The 23,555-nt window shown below is 37.4% G+C and overlaps 1 protein-coding gene across 2 annotated transcripts in view; it reads left to right on the top strand.

Annotated features, from left to right (window-relative positions):
• Positions 1-23,555, top strand: part of IL1RAPL2 (interleukin 1 receptor accessory protein like 2) — a 1,257,588-nt gene that overhangs the window by 255,420 nt on the left and 978,613 nt on the right. The window contains exon 2 of one of the 2 annotated variants that reach the window (XM_070461798.1): positions 1,924-1,997. The exons of the other annotated variant lie outside the window; for it this stretch is intronic. Coding sequence (XP_070317899.1) covers positions 1,976-1,997 — 22 coding nt within the window. The 5' untranslated portion in view covers positions 1,924-1,975. The remainder of the gene's footprint in view (positions 1-1,923; positions 1,998-23,555) is intronic. 2 annotated transcript variants of the gene reach the window in all.

The following is a 23,555-nucleotide window of genomic DNA, read 5'->3' as shown; positions in this document are numbered from 1 at the left end:
CTTTGACTATTCACAGCTGAAGCAGCAGTGTTACCTTAAAGGTTGGGTTTCTTCCTTCTTTTTAATCTGTGTGTTTTAAGAAAGAATGATGATTACCATCTTTCTAAATTCCATATATATGTGTTAGTATGCTGTAATGTTATTTATCTTTCTGGCTTACTTCACTCTGTATAATGGGCTTCAGTTTCATCCATCTCATTAGAACTGATTCAAATGAATTCTTTTTAATAGCTGAGTAATATTCCATGGTGTATATGTACCACAGCTTCCTTATCCATTCATCTGCTGATGGGCATCTAGGTTGCTTCCATGTCCTGGCTATTATAAACAGTTGATAACCCTATATGTAAAACAGAAAAAGAGACACAGATGTACAAAACAGAATTTTTGACTCTGTGGGAGAAGGCGAGGATGGGATATTTCGAAAGAACAGCATATATATTATCTATAGTGAAACAGATCACCAGCCCAGGTGGGATGCATGGGACAAGTGCTCGAGCCTGGTGCACTGGGAAGACCCAGAGGAATCGGGTGGAGAGGGAGGTGGAAGGGGGGATCGGGATGGGGAATACATGTAACTCCATGGCTGATTCATGTCAATGTATGACAAAACCCACTGAAATGTTGTGAAGTAATTAGCCTCCAACTAATAAAAATAAATGAAAAAAAAAAAAAGAAATAATGATATTTTGAAGCAAGCAGATAAAGAAATAAGAATTTGAAAAGCCTAGCCATGGCTAATTCATTTCAATGTATGACAAAAACCACTGCAATGTTGTAAAGTAATTAGCCTCCAACTAATAAAAATAAATGGAGAGAAAAAAAAATAAAAAATAAAAAAAAATTAAAAAAAAAAAAAAAAAGAAAAGCCTAGCTGAAATAGTTTTGATTCCAAGTCCTCAGCTGAGAAAGAGGGCATGTGTTCAGTTGATTGGCAGAGTTGTATGTGCTCAGTACCAGAGATGTCTGGATTGGAGGAGGTGTCAGAAGGGTGATGAGGGAAAGTCTGGCCCAGGTGTAGGTCATAACTTTAAGACAGTAGTGTACAAATGATTTTGAAAGGGCATAATGACCAGAAAAATTTTTGAGTGCACATGTCTCTGCAAACATGCTGTGCACAAAATAAAACGTACAAGCACACACAAAATATTATGGGCATTTAATATTTTCCCTTCTCCCTTTGGATCCTTTTTATAACCATAGAGTAAACATACTTTACTTTGAAAACCAGTCATTTAGGATTTGGACTTTCTGTGACCTTAGGCACATCTCTGATATGATCTGGACCTCAGTTTTTTCACATAAGAGAAACGGACTAATTAAAGTTCAATTTAAAGTTTTATTTTATGTTTATTATTTGAAAACATTTTTCCTAGGGTATTCCCATGGACTTTAGTCATTTTTCTGGATGAGATTTTAGTTGCTGCTTTGTTTGCATTTTGAGCCAGAACATTACTAAACAATGGAGACCTTATTGTTGTTCCAATTAGAAGTTCTCCAATAGTGTTTTCACAATCTTATTATGCCTGGTTATTTTAACATGGTCAAAATACAATTTACTGAGTTATATTTGTTTGCCCTGTGTCTTATCTTTATTTCTACTCAATCTCTTCCCTCTGTTCCTTGTTAAACCACTTTCAGATGCTAATTGATAAAGTGGTTTATAACAGTGGAAATTTATTTTGTTCAGACTTAAAGCTCTCATATGAAAGACATTTGAATCACTAGAAATTCAGAAAATAAAGTTATCAAGTATTTGGTTAAGTGTTTATTGGGTGATGATAGATGCTGTCTTATTAAGATGATCTGTGCTTTCACAGACATGTTTGTAAGATCCATTTTTACTACAATTGCTGCATATATACAGCACAGAGAAATATAATTATTTGCCTACAAAATCCAATATTAAATGTTCTTTTCTAGGGTCATATGAAACCATATCCTTTGGACTGTAGAACAATAAGCAATCTTGTGCATGTTTCAATATTTAAATCAAGGTAAGGCTATTTATGTTATTGTGTAAATTACTAGCTTATTTTATAGTAGATGTGAGTTTGTAAAACCAATCCCTGCCCTTCACTTGTCCAATATGAAGGCATTGTAAAAACACTTGTGTATGGTGGGAGATATAGTTTTCCAGCCTTTGAGGTGTGGAAGATATATAAGTTTATAGAATTCAGAAAATTTGACTTAGTGTGTGTGGTCTTCCCCTTCTCATATCCATATTATAATGTTATAATGTACTTCCATTCAGCTGTTTTAATTTGTAGCCATGTGTTTTCTTGATTGAGTTCTTAGATACTTTTTATTTGTGTATATAAATTTGAAATTGTTTATTTTGCCATCCAGTGTTCATTCACCATTTTTTTTGTCACCATGCCTTCATACACTCTTTGTATATCACTTCTTCCTACTGTCAGCCATGTGCTTACAATAGGCACACAATCTAGGTCCAAGCCAATTAGAGTCTTGCATTCCCTTAAGCATCAGTTATATTATTTGTTCAGGAATGGGCATATGAACCAGATAGATAAAAAGAGATGCAATGAGATTTTCATGGGCACTTCTGGGAAAGAGGACCTTGCTTTTGTCTATGGACTTAGAATTGTGTGAATGTAAGTTCTGGATTTGCTATAAGCATCTTATGACCATGACAGACAAATCTGAAATGGATGAGAGACAGTGGATCAAGTCAAGGAATGAGACATGAGATCTTGGATACTTGCTTGAGCCATCAATGCAGACCTGTCTGCTTGGAATCTTTTTATTATTTGATCCAGTAAGGTTTTTTTTTTGTTGTTATTCAAGTCACTTAAGAGTTCTATTTTCTGTCACTTGCACCTAAAACATCTAGTTGACCATTCATGTCCAACCCAAGTAGCAGGCTTTACTTTATATAGCTACTCACAGTGCCAAATATTTTCAATAAGAATTGAGAGGTGGTAAGGGGAAAAGTGGGGAAGAGAAGGAGGAACATGTTTAATACCTCTGGCTGAATTAGCAGAATAGGTTAAAATTAGGCATAATTTTTTTCTCTTTACATGGCAATTTATTTCACAGTTATTTAGTGATGAGCAATTCAAGACACTGTTCATTCAGTGTTGGGCATTCAGAGTTGAAAGATGATTCAGATCTGGAGTTTATAAAGTAATGGGGAGATTGGTACTGAAGTCACAAGTCAATAACTCCAGAACAAGGAATACTTACCAGGGTAATAGATGGATGTTCAAGAGACATCTAACCAAAATAAGATATATGAACTCTGCTCTGTAATCTGAATACGAGGTAGCCAAGTGGAGAAGGCTATGCAAAGAAAATAATACAAAGTATGCTCTTTAGGAATTCCTGAGATTTGAGTGTCATATATAGCTACTGGCACTGGTGATAAGGATCTATATTGGAAGAAAGTTTGACTAATTAGCATGACTAATTTGGACTCGGGTTCCTGAGACAGTAATTAAAGGGCTGATGCTCCTATTTAGAAATGATGCCAGCACTCAGATCTGGGTCAGAATGATAGAGTGGCATTTAGCTTCTCCTTGGGCTTCTCTGGTAGCTCAGCTGGTAAAGAATCCACCTGCAATGCAGGAGACTCTGGTTCAATTCCTGGATAGGGAAGATCCCCTGGAGAAGGGATAGGCTACCCACTCCAGTACTCTTCGGATTCCCTGGTGGCTCAGACGGTAAAGAATCTGCCTGCAAAGCGGGAGACCTGGGTTCAGTCCTTGGGTTGGGATGATCCCCTGGAGAAAGACATGGCAACCCACTCCAGTATTCTTGCCTGGAGAGTCCCCATGGACAGAGGAGCCTGGAAGGCTGCAGTCCATGGGGTTGCAAGGAGTCAGAGACGACTGAATGACTAAGCACAGCACAGCACTGGAATGCAAACCACAAGACCTAAATGTGTATTTGTGCCTCTAGCAGAGTGTCATTTCAGCACAGGAAATATACCATAGAGGTGATGTCTGCCCTAAAGGAGGGTAAAATTTGAAACAGCCCCTTTGGTAGGAGGCAGAAGGATGGGATTAAGGAAGCAAAATTTACAAATTTGACTGAGCAAAATTTACTTATTTTATTGATATATGACTAGATAGTTACCTTATTTGCAAATCATGGGTATTTGTGTTGTGCAAAACAGAAAGCAAATGAAAGTATGTACTTTGGCTAGGTAATGGACAAGTATCTTTAAAATATTTAGATATGGAATATAGTAGTCAGCTAGCTTTCTCTTCTGATAACATACAGTGCCTCATTCCTCTCTCTTATCATGCTGTATTATATTTTTAAGGAACTGAAGAATGCCTTTCCTCCTCATGAAGAAATATCAAGGTTTTATTGTTTGTTTTGTTTTTTAATCAGTCATACTAGGAATCTTACAAACTTCCTGCTGCCAACTTCCTACTCCATCAGTGCATTGCTAGTTAAATGGCTTATAATGTGCACTGAGTGTCAGCAGTCTTCTAGGTGCCCTGGAGGAAGAAAATCTCTGCCTGAGCATTCATTCTAAATTAAGCATAAAGGTTAGTGCTCAATTGTGAAAAATTCAAGTTGTATTTTTGAGCTACCCTTCCTTCCATCTTAAGGCTGCTTTCCAAAAGCTGAGCATTACTACTACCCAGAGTCTCATGTGCTTTGATGCAGACTGCCTACAATCAGGGTCAATAATGCTTTAGAATAGAAAAAAAAAAGACAGCTTATAGCTGTAGATGATCAAATCATATGTGGTAGTTTAAAAGGACAGGGGAGCTGTGTTGGGGAATTTTAAAATATTTAAATCAAAGGGCACATAAACATAGTAGTAGGGAAATATAGCTTATTGTGGCTTGTAGGCTATGAAGGTGTGCCACATTTTGGAAAATCTCCTATTTAAAGCAATCTAAATTTAATTTTTAAAATGGAGTGATTAGTGCCATCACCAAGGGGTTTATTTAAGGAAGATTTGTTAAAATATGTAATGCATTTGCTACTTTAAGTGTTGGCTTTTGTAGGTTGGAGTTGGATAGACAGGAAACAAAAATCAAGTATTTAACACGAATATCAAATGAGAAATAAAGAGGGACCATCCATACAATTATAATTTATAAGCGAACCAAATAATTCACAATGAGAAAAGTATCTACATATGAGGACACACTTGTGTTTTGAATGCTATGGAAAGGAATCTGTGTGTCTATAATAGCAAAAGACATAACATTCTATTGTAATTACCCTACATAATTCAAAGAAGTGGCATTAGGTGAAACAGTTTATTAATACAGGAAAGGGGGCAGAGGAGGAGAGAGGGGGAGAGAGAGAAAAATGGAGAAAGGAAGAAGGGAAAGTAGTGAGGGAGAAGAGGGCAAGGAGGAGAGAGGCCTTAGAAATAATTTGGTTGATTACTGTAAAGGATATGCAGGGAAGGTTGGTATGCTGAGATGGAAAATGTGCCACTATTTGGCCACCATGTAGACCTAGAGCAGGAGCTATTCTCACTAGAGTCCATGGATGTCACTTGCTTTTGACAACTTGTTCATCATTCATTTATTCTTACTTCTATTCCTTTATTCATTCAGTGAATGTATGTTTGCTGAGCAATTATGATGCAGAAGCATACAATACTTGAAGAAGAAAGGAGACTATTGGGGGAAAGTGAATCTTCAGAGCACAAAGTTGGAGGACTCCTTACAATAGTGAATCTGGAGTGAGTGAATCTGTGCTATTTAGCGAGAGAGAGCTAAGCTTTCAGCAGATTCTTAAAATCTTCCAACTGTACTCACAAATCCTGAAAGGCTCGTTAGGGAACAGTGCTTCTGAATGCTAAGCTGGGAAATGGAGACAATGTGGTTACTCTCTTGGCTTTGACATCAAGTTAGCTGACTGACCTTGGGTCCACTCATAAACTTTCTGGACCTCAGTCTCCTTGTCTACAAAAGAGGATAATTCTTAATGCTGCTTGCCCTATCCTCACATGGATGAACTCGGGATTAATTAGATTAAGAAGTGATCAGTGAAGCACATTAAAACTCCTCAGAGGGTGGTACCAAATGAGCAGGACAAATAACAATTCAAATGTCAGCTATAGAGCTATAATTGGGGTTTGTTTTAAATGGGTCATTTTGTGAAATCCAGGGCAAATTATATTTTATGAAAGTAAACAGTATATTTTATATAGTTTTAAGTTTTCAAAACAAGATAGTATAGACAGTTCACATGTATCTTGCACCCAATTTCCATTATTGTTCACATCTTACATTGGTATGGTATATTTGTAGGGTGTATTAATGAATCAATATTTATGTATGCATTAACATTAAACAGACTTTGCAGATGGTGCCAGTGGTAAAGAATCTGCCTGCCAGTGCAGGAGACATAGGTTTAATTCCTGAGTCAGGAAGACCCCCTGGAGTAGGAAATGGCAACCCACTCTAGTATTTTTGCCTGGAAAATTCCATGGACAGAGGAGCTGTGGGCTACAGTCCATGGGGTTATGCAGAGTCAGACAGGAGTGAACACACACACACACACACACACACATAACATTAAGTAAATTCTGTATGTTATTCAGGTTGCCTTATTTTTTACCTAATGCCCTTTTCTCTGTTCCAAAATATCACATCCAGTATATGGTATTACAGTTACTTGTGGTGTCTAGTTAGGCTTCTCTTGATTTATTGGTTTCTGAAACTTCCCTTATTTTTATAGCCCTGATATTTAAAAAATTGTGGTGAAGTATACATAACATAAAATTTACCATCTTAACCATTTTTAAGAGTATAGTTCAGTGGCACTAATTACACTTTCATTGTTGTGCAGCCATCAATACCATCCTTCTCAGGGATACTTTTCATCTTGCAAAACTGAAACCCCATCCTCCCCACCACCAGTGCCTGGCAACCACCATTCTACTTACTCCCTCTCATGAATTTGACTACTCTAGGTACCTCATATAAGTGGAACACTACAGTGTTTATCCTTTTGTGACTGGCTTGTTGCACTTGACATAACATCTTCAAGGTTCATCTGTGTTGTGGAAAGTATGAGAATCTCCTTCCTTATTATGCTGAATATTATCCCAATGTGTAGTAGACTCTACCACATTTTGCTTATCCATTATTCTATCAATGGACACTTGAGTTATTTCTACTCCTTGGCTATTGTGAATAATGCTGCTATGAACATAGGTATAGAGATCTCTCTTTGAGTCCTTGCTTTCAGTTCGTTGGGGTGTATACCAAGAGGGGAAATTTCCAGATCATGTGGTAATTTTATTTTTAATTTCTGAGGAACTTCTGTACTATTTTATACAGTAGCTGCACTGTTTTGCATTCCCACCAGCAGTGTACAAGTGTTCCCTTTTCTCCACATCCTTGCCAACAATTACTGTTTCCTGTATGTGTGTGTGTGTGTGTGTGTGTGTGTGTGTGTGTATAATAGCCACCTAATGGGTGTGAGGTAATACTTGATGTGTGTTTCCCTAATTAGTGATGTTTCACAGCTATTTGTAAGGCCTCCTCAAACAACCATTTTACCTTTTTGCATTTCTTTTCCATGGGGATGGTCTTGATTCCTGTCTCCTGTACAATGTCATGAACCTCTGTCCATAGTTCATCAGGCTCTCCGTCTATCAGATCTAGTCCCTTAAATCTATTTCTCACTTCCACTGTATAGTCATAAGGGATTTGATTTAGGTCATACCTGAATGGTCTAGTGGTTTTCCCTACTTTCTTCAGTTTGAGTCTGAATTTGGCAATAAGGAGTTCATGATCTGAGCCACAGTCAGCTCCTGGTCTTGTTTTGCTGACTGTATAGAGCTTCTCCATCTTTGGCTGCAAAGAATATAATCAATCTGATTTCAGTGTTGAACATCTGGTGATGTCCATGTGTAGAGTCTTCTCTTGTTTTGTTGGAAGAGGGTGTTTGCTATGACCAGTGCGTTCTCTTGGCAAAACTCTATTAGCCTTTGCCCTACTTCATTCTGTACTCCAAGGTCAAATTTGCCTGTTACTCCAGGTGTTTCTTGACTTCCTACTTTTGCATTCCAGTCCCCTATAATGAAAAGGAACATCTTTTTTGGGTGTTAGTTCTAAAAGGTCTTGTAGGTCTTCATAGAACCGTTCAACTTCAGCTTCTTCAGCATTACTGGTTGGGGCATAGGCTTGTATTACCGTGATATTCAATGGATTGCCTTGGAAATGAACAGAGATCATTCTGTCGTTTTTGAGATTGCATCCAAGTACTGGATTTCAGACTCTTTTGTTGACCATGATGGCTACTCCATTTCTTCTAAGGGATTCCTGCCCACAGTAGTAGATATAATGGTCATCTGAGTTAACTTCACCCATTCCAGTCCATTTTAGTTTGCTGATTCCTAGAATGTCGACATTCGCTCTTGCCATCTCCTGTTTGACCACATCCAATTTGCCTTGATTCATGGACCTATGCAATATTGCTGTTTATAGCATCGGACCTTGCTTCTATCACCAGTCACATCCAGAACTGGGTATTGTTTTTGCTTTGGCTCCATCCCTTTATTCTTTCTGGAGTTATTTCTGCACTAATGTCCAGTAGCATATTGGGCACCTACTGACCTGGGGAGTTCCTCTTTCAGTATCCTATCATTCTGCCTTCTCATACTGGCCACAGGACTGGAAAAGGTCCATTTTCATTCCAATCCCTAAGAAAGGCAATCCCAAAGAATGCTCAAACTACCACACAATTGCACTCATCTCACACGCTAGTAAGGTAATGCTCAAAATTCTCAAAGCCAGGCTTCAGCAATACATGAACCGAGAACTTCCATATGCTCAAGCTGGTTTTAGAAAAGGCAGAAGAACCAGAGATCAAATTGCCAATATCTGCTGGATCATCAAAAAAGCAAGAGAGTTCAAGAAAAACATCTATTTCTGCTTTATTGACTATGCCAAAGCCTTTGACTGTGTGGATCACAATAAACTTTGGAAAATTCTGAAGGAGATGGGAATACCAGACCACCTGACCTGCCTCTTGAGAAACCTGTATGCAGGTCAGGAAGCAACAGTTAGAACTCGACATGTAAAAACAGACTGGTTCCAAATAGGAAAAGGAGTATTCCAAGGCTTTATATTGTCACCCTGCTTATTTAACTTATATGCAGAGTACATCATGAGAAATGCTGGGCTGGAAGAAGCACAAGCTGGAAACAAGACTGCCGGGAGAAATATCAATAACCTCAGATATGCAGATGATACCACCCTTATGGCAGAAAGTGAAGTGGAACTAAAAAGCCTCTTGATGAAAGTGAATGAGGAGAGTGAAAAAGTTGGCTTAAAGCTCAGCATTCAGAAAACTAAGATCATGGCATCTGGTCCCATCACTTCATGGGAAATAGATGGGGAAACAGTGGAAACAGTGTCAGACTTTATTTCTTTGGGCTCCAAAATCACTGCAGATGGTGACTGCAAGCCAGGAAATTAAAAGACGCTTACTCCTTGGAAGGAAAGTTATGACCAACCTAGATAGCATATTCAAAAGCAGAGACATTACTTTGTCAGCAAAGGTCCATCTCGTCAAGACTATTGTTTTTCCAGTGGTCATGTATGGATGTGAGAGTTGGACTGTGAAGAAAGCTGAGCACCGAAAAATTGATGCTTTTGAACTGTGGTGTTGGAGAAGACTCTTGAGAGTCCCTTGAACTGCAAGGAGATCCAACCAGTCCATCCTGAAAGAGATCAGTCCTGGGTGTTCATTGGTAGGACTGATGCTGAAGCTGAAACTCCAGTACTTTGGCCACCTCATGTGAAGAATTGACTCATTGGAAAAGACCCTGATGCTAGGAGGGCTTAGGGGAAGGAGGAGAAGGGGACGACAGAGGATGAGATGGCTGGATGGCATCACCGACTGGATGGACATGAGTTTGAGTAAACTCCGGGAGTTTGTGATGGACAGAGAGGCCTGGCGTGCTGCGATTCATGGAATCGCAAACAGTCGGACACGACTGAGTGACTCAAATGAACTGAACTGAATTAATGATGTTCATGTTCTTATTGACCATTTGTACATCTTTGAGAAAATAGCCATTCAATGTGTTTTTTTCCCTCCTATTTTATAATCAGATTGTTATTCTCATTGACTTGTGGGAGGTTTTATTCTGGATATTAACCCCTTATCAAATATATGATTTCAATAATTCTTCTCATTCTGTTGATTGTTGAAAATGCCAATTTTAAAGAGACTTAAAAATTACTTTGACATAGGTACCCAACTAAGTAGACATTTTAGTTTTTTAACCAGATTTTCAAGTATATCACCTAATTGTTAGTGCCTCCTACTTATTAATCCCCACAGTCAACTTAGAATGCTTTGGAGGACTTTGAATGCAGAAAAGAATTGCTGTCCAGCCCACAGACACCCCAAAACTCACTACGGGACACTTCATTGCACTACAAAGAGAAGAGATCCAGCTCCACCCACCAGAACACAGACGTGAGGTTCGGTAACCAGGAACCCTTGACAAGCCACTAGTCCAACCCCACCCAAAGGGAGTAACCTCCACAATAAAGAGGAAACACAAACTTCCAGTTTACAGAAAGGCCACCCCAAACAGCAATCTAAACAAAATGACAAGGCAGAGAAATATTCAGCAGGTAAAGGAACATGATAAATGCCCACCAAAGCAAGCAAAAGAGGAGGAGATTGGGAGTATACCTTAAAAAAGAATTCAGAATAATGATAGTAAATATGATCCAAAATCTTGAAAACAAAATGGTGTTACAGATAAATAGAGACAAGGATTGAGAAGATGCAAGAAATGTTTAACGAGTATATAGAAGAAATAAAAAAGTGAATCAATAATAAATAATGCAATAACTGAGATCAGAATGAATCTGGAGGGAACCAACAGTAGAATGACTGAGGCAAAAGATAGGATAAGTGAGATGGAAGATAGAATGGTGAAAATACATGAATCAGAGAGGAAAAAAGAAAAAAGAATTAAAAGAAATTGGGGCAACCTCAGAGTCAATGTTAAATGCCCCAACATTCCAATCATAGGAGTCCCAGAAGAAGAAGACAAAAAGAAAGGGCGTGAGAAAATACTTCAGGAGATAATAGTTGAAAACTTCCCTAAAATGGGGAAGGAAATAGCCACCCAAGTCCAAGAAACCCAGAGAGTCCCAAACAGGATAAACCCAAGGTGAAACACACCAAGACCAATATTAATCAAATTAATGAAGATCAAACACAAAGAATAAATATTAAAAGCAGCAAGGGAAAAACAACAAATAACACACAAGGGGATTCCCATAAGGACAACAGCTGATCTTTCAATAGAAACTCTTCAGGCCAGAATGGAATGTCAGGACATATTTAAAGTGATGAAAGAGAAAAACCTACAACCCAGATTACTGTACCCAGCAAGGATCTCACTCAATATGAAGGAGAAATCAAAAGCATTACAGACAAACAAAAGCTGGGAGAATTCAGCACCACCAAACCAGCTCTTCAACAAATGCTAAAGGATCTTTTCTAGACAGGAAACACAGAAAAGGTTTATAAACTCGAACACAAAACAACAAAATAAATGGCAACAGGATCACACTTATCAATAATTACCTTAAATGTAAATGGGTTGAATGTCCCAGCCAAAAGACAAAGGCTGGCTGAATGGATTAAAAAACAAAACCCTTATATATGCTGTCTAAAACAGACCCACCTCAAAACAAGGGACACAAACAGACTAAAAGTGAAGAGCTGGAAAAAGATATTTCATGCAAATGGAGACCAAAAGAAAGCAGGAGTAGCAATACTCATATCAGATAAAATAGATTTTAAAATAAAGGCTGTGAAAAGAGACAAAGAAGGACACTACATAGTGATCAAAGGATCCATCCAAGAAGAAGATATAACAATCATAATTATATATGCACTCAACATAGGAGCACCACAGTATGTAAGACAAATGCTAACAGGTATGAAAGGGGAAACAATAACAATAACACAATAATAGTGGGAGACTTTAATACCCCACTCACACCTACGGATAGACCAACTAAACAGAAAATTAGCAAGGAAACACAAACTTTAAATGATACAATGGATCAGTTATACCTAAGTAACATCTATCGGACATTTCACCCCCAAACAATGAATTTCACCTTTTTCTCAAGTGCACACAGAACCTTCTCCAGAATAGGTCATATCCTGGGCCATAAATGTAGCCTTGGTAAATTAAAAAAACAGTTGAACTCATTTCAAGCATATTTTCTGATCACAATGTGGTAAGATTAGATGTCAACTACAGGGGAAAAAAACTATTAAAAATACAAACATATGGAGGCTAAACAACACACTTCTGAATAACCAATAAATCACAAAAATAAATCAAAATATGAATAGAAATTAATGAAAATGAAAACATGGGAACCCAATACCTATCAGATTCAGTAAAAGTAGTGCTAAGAGTAAGGTTCATAGCAGTATAAGCTTACCTCAAGAAACAAGAAAAAAAATCAAGTAAATAACCTAACTTTACACCTAAAGCAACTAGAAAAAGAAGAAATGAAGAATCTCAGGGCTTGTAGAAGGAAAGAAATAAAAATTAGGGTAGAAATAAATGAAAAAGAAACAAAGGAGATTTTAGCCAAAATCAACAAAACTAAAAGCTGGTTCTCTGAGAAGATAAGTAAAATAGGCATATCATTAGCTAGAATCATCAGGAAAAAACGGGAGAAGAATCAAATCAACAAAATTAGAAATGAAAATGGAGAGATCACAACAGACATCACTGAAATACAAAGGATCATAAGAGACTACTATCAGCAACTATATGCCAATAAAATGGACAACTTGGAAGAAATGGACGAATTCTTAGAAAAGTATAACCTTCCAAAGCTGAACCAGGAAGGAATAGAAAATCTCAACAGACCCATCACAAGCATGGAAATTGAAACTGTAGTCAAAAATCTTCCAATAAACAAAAGCCCAGGACCAGATGGCTTCACAGTTGAATTCTACCACAAATTTAGAGAAGAGCTAACATCTATCCTACTCAAACTCTTCCAGAAAATTGCAGAGGAAGGTAAACTCCCAAACTCATTCTATGAGGCCACCATCACTCTAATACCAAACCCAGACAAAGATGCCACAAAAAAGAAAACTATAAGGCAATATCACTGATGACATTGATGCAAAAATCCTCAACAAATTCTAGCAAACAGCATCCATCAATGTATTAAAAAAATCATACATCATGAACAAGTGGACTTTATCCCAGTGATCAAAGGAGTTTTCAATATTTGCAAATCAATCAACTACTATTCAACATAATTTTGGAAGTTTTAGCCACAGCAATCAGAGAAGGAAAAGAAGTAAAGGAATCCAGATTGGAAAAGAAGAAGTAAAACTCTCACTGTTTGCAGATGATATGATCCTCTACATAGAAAACCCTAAGGACACTGCCAGAAAATCAGTAGAGCTAATCAATAAATATAGTAAAGTTGCAGGATATAAAATTAGCACACAGAAATCCGTTGCATTTCTATACACTAACAATGAGAAAACAGAGAAAGTAAGGAGATAATTCCATTCACCTTTGCAACAGAAAGAATAAAATAGTTAGGAATAAATCTACCTAAAGAAACAAAAGACCTATATATAGAAAACTATAAAACACTGCTGAAAGAAATCAAAGATGACACAAATAGATGGAGAAATATACCATATTCATGGATTGGAAGAATCAATATAGTGAAAATGAGTATACTACCCAAAGCAATCTATAGATTCAATGCAATCCCTATCAAGCTACCAATGGTATTTTTCAGAGAACTAGAACAAATAATTTCACAATTTGTATGGAAATACAAAAAACCTCGAAAAGCCAAAACAATCTTGAGAAAGAAGAATGGAACTGGAGAAATCAACCATCTTGACTTCAGTCTATACTACAAAGCTACATCATCAAGATAGTGTGGTACTGGCACAAAGACAGAATATAGATCAATGGAACAAAATAGAAAGCCCAGAGATAAATCCATGCACCTGTGGACACCTTATCTTTGACAAATGAGGCAGAAGTATACAATGGAGAAAAGACAATTTCTTTAACAAGTGGTGCTGGGAAAACTGGTCAACCGTTTGTAAAAGAATGAAACTAAAACACTTTCTAACACCATACACAAAAATAAACTCCAAATGAATTAAAGATCTAAACGTAAGACCAGAAACTATAAAACTCCTAGAGCAAAACACTCTCCGACATAAATCCTCTATGACCCACCTCCCAGAATATTGGAAATAAAAGCAAAAATAAACAGATGGGACCTAATGAAACTTAAAAGCTTCTGCACAACAAAGGAAACTATAAGCAAGGTGAAAAGACAGCCTTCAGAATGGGAGAAAATAATAGCAAACAAAGCAACTGACAAAGAATTAATCTCAAAAATATACAAGCAGCTCCTGCAGCTCAATACCAGAAAAATAAATGACCCAATGAAAAAATGGACCAAAGCGCTAAACAGACTTTTCTCCAAAGAAGACATACAGATGGCTAACAAACACATGAAAAGATGCTCAGCGTCACTCATTATCAGAGAAATGCAAACCAAAACCACAATGAGGTACCATCTCAGGCTGGTCAAAATGGCTGCTATCAAAAAGTCTACAAACAGTAAATGCTGGGGAGGGTGCAGAGAAAAGGGAACCCTCTTAGACTGTTGGTTAGGATGCACACTAGTACATCCACTATGGAGAACAGTGTGGAGATTCCTTAAAAAACTGGAACTGCCATACGACCCAGAAATCCCACTGCTGGGCATATACATCAAGGAAACCAGATTTGAAAGAGACACATGTACCCTAATATTCATCACAGCACTGTTTACAATGGCTAGGACATGGAAGCAACCTAAATATCCATCAGCAGATGAATGGATAAGAAAGTCTTGGTACAGATGGAATATCACTCAGCTATTAAAAAGAATAGATTTGACTCAGTTCTAATGAGGTGAATGAAACTGGAGCGTATTATACACAGTGAAGTAAGTTAGAAAGCAAAACACCAATACAGTATATTGATGCATATATATGGAATTTAGAGAGATGATAACAATGACCCTATATGCGAGACAGCAAAAGAGATACAGATATAAAGAACAGACTTTTGGACTCTTTGGGAGCAGGCAAGGGTGGGATGATCTGAGAGAAGAGCATTGAGATGTGTATATTATCATATGTGAAACAGATCACAAGTCCAGGTTCAATGCATGAGATAGGGCATTCAGGGCTGGTGCACTGGGACGACCCTGAGGGATGGGATGATGAGGGAGGTGGGAGGGCGCGTTTCAGGATTGGGGACACATGTACACCCATGGCTGATTTATGTCAGTGTATGGCAAAAACCACCACAATATTGTAAAATAATTAGCCTCTAATTAACATAAATAAATTTTTTAAAAAAGAAAAGAGTTGCTATGCAATGAAAAGAAGCAAAAAGGAAGACTAAATTAATGAATGAAATCTCACCGTGGCTATTGTTCAAGAGACCTTCAATCCAATACAAAGTATCCGTAAGATTTTTCTTGGATTTACAAAATGTTTCTTTCATAAAATATAACACTTTCACTAGCCAATTGAAATTGATTTTATTCACTGAATGGGTAGTGTGTTGTTACCTTTCATAAAAATTATTTTCTTCTTCATGAACAGAAGGGACTCAGTGCCTTTAAACTAAGTTTCAATTTCCCATATGTCTTCACAGGAAAGACATTTGTCCCTGTGAAGCAGAGGCAAGCAACCCTGGGAACAGATGGGTGTTAGTGAGTGTCCCTAGAGGTGATCAGTATAACCTTTCACCATTCCAATGCACACTACCTCCCTTCTTCTTCTATAGTGTTAGTCACTCAGTTGTGTCTGACTCTTTGTGACCCCATGGACTGTAGATTACCAGACTCCTCTGTCCATGGGACTCTCAAGGCAAGAATACTGGAGTGGGTTGCCACTCCCTTCTCCAGGGGATCTCCCCAACCCAGGGATCAAACCCAGGTCTCCCACATTGCAGGCATATCCTTTACAGCCTGAGCCAGGGAAGCTTTTTTTTTTTTTTTCCTATACTTTTTCTCAAACTGTTTACTCTTTAATTTTCCATTGTTTTTTTCTCCTCTCTTTTTAAAGGATGAAACTACTCCACTGACATATTAAAGTACTAGTTGGCAGAACGAGGCTTGGAGCTGTAGCTCATAATTCCAACTTGGCAGTAGGCCTTCTTTCAAGGGATAGAAGTGTGCATTTTTTTTAAACAGAATTTGAAGATCATGAGGAGAATTATCGAGGAGCTTTCAACTTCCCTCCTGGGGAACATTTATTGGTTCTGAGCACATGTGCTTGGACACAGTGAGAGCAACATCTCCACACTGATCAGAGTGATGTGTGTCTTTAGGATACAACCAGCCTCTTCAACACTGCGGGTCCATATCAGTTATAATTGGGACTAGCAGGGCTAAGTCACAGGAAAGAAAGGAAGGAATGGATAGGAAGGAGGTGTGTAAAATGGAAGGTGGTAGGGTTCCATCAATGATGATAGGTTCACATAGTGTCCAGAGCACCATACTTGCTCAGAATTTTTAGAGTAATGAAGCCAAACACAGTTCCTGGTGCTGTGTATATAATACCTCATTTAATCTTCTCAACAACCCAATGATGTAGGTACTATTATTATCACCCTCATTTAACAAATGAAGGAACTAGACATAGGAAGGTTGCTTGAGTTGTCAAAGATTACACAGGAAAATATAGGGATCTGGCTAAATTTTCTGACCCCGTAAGTCTTCCTAGTACTAACCCAGCTTTTGTTGTTGTTGTTTTTGTGTTTTTTTTTTTCCTTAATAGCAGGCAGAGGGTAAAGGGCAGAGGGTGATATGCAAAGGCAAAAACATGTTCTGTGTGACATGACAGAGAAAAGGTGAGTGTGGGAACATATGGCGCCAGAAGGAAAACTAGGATTGGGAGAGAGGGAGAAGGGTTAGATGGAAATTAAAGGGACCCCTGAAAGAAAATATCTGGGCCCTGATATCTTAATGACTCCTATATCTTCTTCAGTATGAGCAAAGACTAACTGAAAACAATACAAAAATGATTTTTCAGTTTGAAATCAGAATAAGTGTGTTCTTCCTCTAATGGCCATAGGTTAAGATAGATGTAAAGAGTAGTTCATAGGCCAGGAAACAAAGTTGTATAGGATCTTATAGATAGAAATAAAAAACTATATGAACGTCATGAGAAACAATATTTGCTCATGCTTTCCTGGCACATCCCAGGACTGCTTACTTTACATTATTTCTGGGGAAAACCTAAACCACTTTATGTGTATCCAACTGTTTGGACAATTGTCAGAGACAGTTTTGACAAGTCACTGCCAATATGAGAATTCCAGGGATTGTGCTCATGCCTCTGCAATCACAGGACACAGCTCAAGCTAGAGATTGTCATTTTGGTATCTATCTGTGACCAAAGCAAGGCCGCATATGTAGAGACTTAGTAAACTACTTCCCAGAATGACTAGGAAGAGGATACCTATTTCAAGTTTGGTGGTGTTATAATATTGTTTAGGCTTTGTGGGTTGCTGTGGTCCAATGAGTCTCACCAGACAATGCTTTTGTATTTTTATTCCAGTGTTTCTCTTAACACCACTTCATTACTAAGAATTTATATTTTTTCTTTTTTAAAAATTTATTTATTTATTGAAGGATAATTGCTTTACAGAATTTTGTTGTTTTCTGTCAAACCTCAACATGAATCAGCGTAGGGTATTTTTTGAACCCCACCACCACATCTCCCTCCCCATCCCACCCCTCTAGGTTGATACAGAGCCCCTGTTTGAGTTTCCTGAACCATACAGCAAATTCCCATTGGCTATCTCTCTTACATATGGTAATATATATTCTTTCTTTTTTTTTTTCCATTTATTTTTATTAGTTGGAGGCTAATTACTTTACAATACTATAGTGGGTTTTGTCATACATTGACATGAATCAGCCATGGAGTTACATGTATTCCCCATCCCGATCCCCCCTCCCACCTCCCTTTCTACCCAATCCCTCTGGGTCTTCCCAGTGCACCAGGCCTGAGCACTTGTCTCATGCATCCAACCTGGGCTGGTGATCTGTTTCACCATAGATAATATACATGTTTCGATGCTGTTCTCTCATTGTATATATTACTTATAATATATATTCTTTCTTTCTAACAGAAGTCAATGTATCAGTTTCAGGTGTTCACTATAGTGATTCAACATTTATATACATCAGGAGTTGATCAACATGGTCAATCTAGTAACCATCTTTCCTCATACAAAGTTATTGCAGTATTATTGAGTATATTCCCTACACACTATGATACATACCATAACTTATTCATTCTATAGCTAGAAGTTTGTGCCACTTAATCCCCTTCACTTACTTCACATACATGCACTGCTCAGTGACCACCAATTTTGTTCTTTGTATCTATGAGTCTGTTTCTGTTTTGTTTTGTGTTTTAGATTCCAAGTATAAGTGAAATCATACAGTATTTGTCCTTGTCTGACTTATTTCACATAGCATAATACCCTTTAGGTTTATCCATGTTTTCACAGAAGACATGATTTAATTATTTTATGTCCGAGTAATATTCTATTACATATATATTTTTTAAATTATGAATACATTTTCTTCAATTTTTCTGTCAAATTGAGTTGTGTGTGTGTGTGTGTGTGTGTGTGTGTGTGTGTGTGTATGTGTGCTTCTCATATCTTCTTTATCCATCTTTATTGATAGACACTTAGGTTGTTTCCATATCTCAGCTATTGTAAGTAATGCTGTAATAAGCATAGGTGTATATGTATCTTTTCAAATTATTGTTTTCATTTTCTTCAGATAACTATCCAGAAGAAGAATTGCTGTATTATATGGTTGTTCTGTTTAATTTTTGGAGAGATTTCCATACTGTTTTCCATAGTGGCTTCACCAATTTAATTTCCACCAACAGTGCGTGACAGTAAGCCCTGAAACCATAAAACTCCTAGAAGAAAATATAGGGAGTACATTATTGACATTGGTCTTAGCAATAATTTTGGGTTTTTCTCTTCACTCAAGGGCAAGAAATGCAAAAATAAACAAATGGGACTATATCAAATGAAAAAGCTTTTGCACAGCAAAGGAAACCATCAACAAAACAAAAAGGCAGCCTACTAAATGGGAGAAGATATTTGCAAATGATACATTTGATAAGGGGTTAATATCCAAAATACATTGAAAACTCACAAAATTAAATATAAAAAAAATCTGGTTAAAAAATGGGCAGAAGACTTGTATATAGAATTTTTCCAAAGAAGACACACCGATGGCCAATTGATATGTAAAAAGATGCTCAACCTCACTATTCATCAGGGAAATTAAAATCACAGCCACAGTGAGATACGACCTCACATCGGTCAGAATGGCTATCTTCAAATTGACAACAACAACAACAGCAAAATCAAGTGTTATTAAGGATGTGGAGAAAGGGGAGCTCTGAAGTCTTGGTATTCTTTCCCCCTCTTTGCTTCCCAGCAGCACCCTCTGGCATTGGAAATTGGCAGAAAGCAAAGGTAATCAAGTTATCTCAGTCCTAGCTGAACAACCTACTTTTTTCTATTCGCTGTGAATTTTGCATTGGGACAAGGGGTTGATGTTTGGAGGAGCAGATTTCTCTTGGGTTGCTCCTCTGGTAAGCTTTTGTCTCCCAGGTATTTTAGAAGCCATTTATCTGTGTGCTAATGTTTGGCCAACTAAACAGGTCAGTTCTCATTTGCATATTCTGTGGATTCCTATTTGGTTTGAAAAAAAATTACCTATGCATTTGAAGATTCTTTCCCTAACAAATTTCTATGGAACAAAACTTCCACACTATTTGCATTACGTCCCAGTGAAACGTGGTCTTTCAAACTGTTTCCCAATATTGGCACAAAAAGTTTAGGAAAGTTTAAAGCAAACCTGTCTCTACTTAGAGATTTTATTAGCTAGATAGACTCCTGTTTGTTAATTTAATTGCAGAATTTGTTTCATTTTTCCATTTTATTGAACCATTGTTTACATAGCTATAGGTAACATTTATTGGCCTGAACAATTAAAAGGAGACAGACATGGCTTTGAGTGTTTTACATTTGTTTTCTTTACAATACACTCAATACATTATTAGTACCATTTTACAGATGAAGCAATTGAGTCTCAGCATGTTTAAGCGAATCACTTAAAGGTCTACAGCTAGTAATGTGGAAGCCAAGATTCAGAATCAGCCTGAGTGTAGAGCAGTTTTTTATTAAAAAAAATTCACTGATATTACTTAGGATGTATGCTTAAGTATTATAACAAAGAAACACCAAAATACAGTGGTTTAAATGATGTAGACATGTCTTTCCCTCTGATTGTTTTAGGATAAGGTACCTCTGCTCCATGAAATATCTTAGGGAATCAGATTATCCCTATCTTATGCCTCCATCTTGACCTAGGGATGTCCCCCATCTGCACAGTCACACCAGCATTACTGTAGCATCTGCATTCCAGTCCATGGGAAGAAGGAAAAAGAGGGTGTATAGATCAAGTATTATCATATCTAAAAGTGTGAACCAGAAGGTGAACAGGTGACTTTTGCTTATATCCTTTTATCTACTCACATGGCAAGTCCTAGTTATAAGGGACACTGGAAAATAAAACTCTAACTTGGTAGGCATATATCTATTCAGAACTGAGTAGGGTTATAGTACTAAAATGAAAACAAGGAAAATAAAGGAAAGAAAAATTTCAAGGGGCCAACCAGCAGTCTGACACAGCACTATAATGATCCTTCCAGTATATACCAAGTCAGGTAGATGGTGGCAATAGAAGATTATCTTTTGTAGAGGAGAAAACAGCCTAATGTCAGGTATGCTGAATATTGTAAGTGTAAGGTTCATGCTACTATTCAGTGGTTTTTATAATCCTTCTTGAGACGTTAGGTTTAGGGGACATTATTTTAGCATTTATGTGATAGCCAAAGTTTTGCTCTGTCTTTACCAATTTTTCTATTGTTTATCTATTAAAAATTGATAACTGAACTATCAATTCAAACTCTTTCTTCAGACACTTATTCTTATAAGTGTGTATTAGTTTCACTTTTTCTTTTTCTTTTTTTTTTTTTTTTTGGTTTTCTCATCTTACTCCATTGGAAAGGAGAACTTTGGCTCCTGGAATATTAGTAATGCTTTTGATAAGATAATTCTCAGATGTATTCATTTCTATATCTCAGTGTTTGTAAGAGTACAGCTGGTAGTTGCTAAAGTAAAGTGTTAAGAATAGGCCCCACGAATTTATAGCAGCCCTTTTAGTTTCCATTTTTTTCCATTTCTTTTTATTAGTTGGAGGCTAATTACTTTATATCATTGCAATGGTTTTTGTCATACATTGAAATGAATTAGCCATGGATTTACATGTATTCCCCATCCCGGTCCCCCCTCCCACCTCCCTCTCCACACGATCCCTCTGGGTCTTCCCAGTGCACCAGGCCCCAGCACTTGTCTCATGCACCCAACCTGGGCTGGTGATCTGTTTCACTCTTGATAATATACATGTTTCAATGCTGTTCTCCTGAAACATCCCACCCTCGCCTTCTCCCAGAGTCCACAAGTCTGTTCCATACATCTGAGTCTCTTTTTCTGTTTTGCATATAGGGTTATCGTTACCATCTTTCTAAAGTCCACATATATGTGTTAGTATACTCTAATGGTCTTTATCTTTCTGGCTTACTTCGCTCTGTATAATGGGCTCCAGTTTCATCCATCTCATTAGAACTGATTCAAATGAATTCTTTTTAATGGCTGAGTAATATTCCATGGAGTATATGTACCACAGCTTCCTCATCCATTCGTCTGCTGATGGGCATCTGGGTTGCTTCCATGTCCTGGCTATTATAAACAGTGCTGCGATGAACATTGGGGTGCATGTGGCTCTTTCAGATCTGGTTTCCTTGGTGTGTATGCCCAGAAGTGGGATTGCTGGGTCATATGGCAGTTCTATTTCCAGCTTTTTAAGAAATCTCCACACTGTTTTCCATAGTGGCTGTACTAATTTGCATTCCCACCAACAGTGTAAGAGGGTTCCCTTTTCTCCACACCCTCTCCAGCATTTATTGCTTGTAGACTTTTGGATAGCAGCCATCCTGACTGGCGTGTAATGGTACCTCATTGTGGTTTTGATTTGCATTTCTCTGATAATGAGTGATGTTGAGCATCTTTTCATGTGTTTTTTTTTTTTTTTTTTTTTTTGCCATCTGTATGTCTTCCTTGGAAAAATGTCTGTTTAGTTCTTTGTCCCATTTTTTGATTGGGTAACTTATTTTTCTGGAGTTGAGCTGGAGGAGTTGCTTGTATATTTTTCAGATTAATCCTGTGTCTGTTGCTTCGTTTGCTATTATTTTCTCCCAATCTGAGGGCTGTCTTTTCACCTTGCTTATAGTTTCCTTTGTTGTGCAAAAGCTTTTAAGTTTCATTAGGTCCCATTTGTTTATTTTTGCTTTTGTTTCTAAAATTCTGGGATGTGGGTCATAGAGGATCCTGCTGTGATTTATGTCGGAGAGTGTTTTGCCTAAGTTCTCCTCTAGGAGTTTTATAGTTTTTGGACTTACGTTTAGATCTTTAATCCATTTGGAGTTTATTTTTGTGTATGGTGTTAGAAAGTGTTCTAGTTTCATTCTTTTACAGGTGGTTGACCAGTTTTCCCAGCACCACTTGTTAAAGAGGTTGTCTTTTTTGCATTGTATATCCTTGCCTCCTTTGTCGAAGATAAGGTGACCATAGGTTCATGGATTTATATCTGGGCTTTCTATTTTGTTCCATTGATATATATTTCTGTCTTTGTGTGCGTACCATACTGTCTTGATGACTGTGGCTTTGTAGTATAGTCTGAAGTCAGGCAGGTTGATTCCTCCAGTTCCATTCTTCTTTCTCAAGGTTACTTTGGCTATTCGAGGTTTTTTGTATTTCCATACAAATTTTGAAATTATGTGTTCTAGTTCTGTGAAAAATACGGTTGGTAGTTTAATAGGGATTGCATTGAATCTATAGATTGCTTTGGGTAGTATAGCCATTTTGACAATATTGATTCTTCCAATCCATGAACACGGTATATTTCTCCATCTGTTTGTGTCCTCTTTGATTTCTTTCATCAGTGATTTATAGTTTTCTATATATAGGTCTTTTGTTTCTTTAGGTAGATATACTCCTAAATATTTTATTCTTTTTATTACAATGGTGAATGGTATTGTTTTCTTAATTTCTCTTTCTGTTTTCTCATTGTTAGTGTGTAGGAATGCAAGAGATTTCTGTGTGTTAATTTTATATCCTGCAACTTTACTGTATTCGTTGATTAGCTCTAGTAATTTTCTGGTAGAGTCTTTAGGGTTTTCTATGTAGAGGATCATGTCATCTGCAAACAGAGAGAGTTTCACTTCTTCTTTTCCTATCTGGATTCCTTTTACTTCTTTTTCTGCCCTGATTGCTGTGGCCAACAATTCCAGATCTATGTTGAATAGTAGTGGTGAGAGTGGGCACCCTT

This window comes from Odocoileus virginianus, chromosome X (genome assembly GCF_023699985.2).
Source record: "Odocoileus virginianus isolate 20LAN1187 ecotype Illinois chromosome X, Ovbor_1.2, whole genome shotgun sequence".
NCBI lineage: Eukaryota > Metazoa > Chordata > Mammalia > Artiodactyla > Cervidae > Odocoileus > Odocoileus virginianus.
The sequence above is the reverse complement of the archived record's forward strand: the minus strand, read 5'-3'. Positions and strand labels throughout refer to the sequence as shown.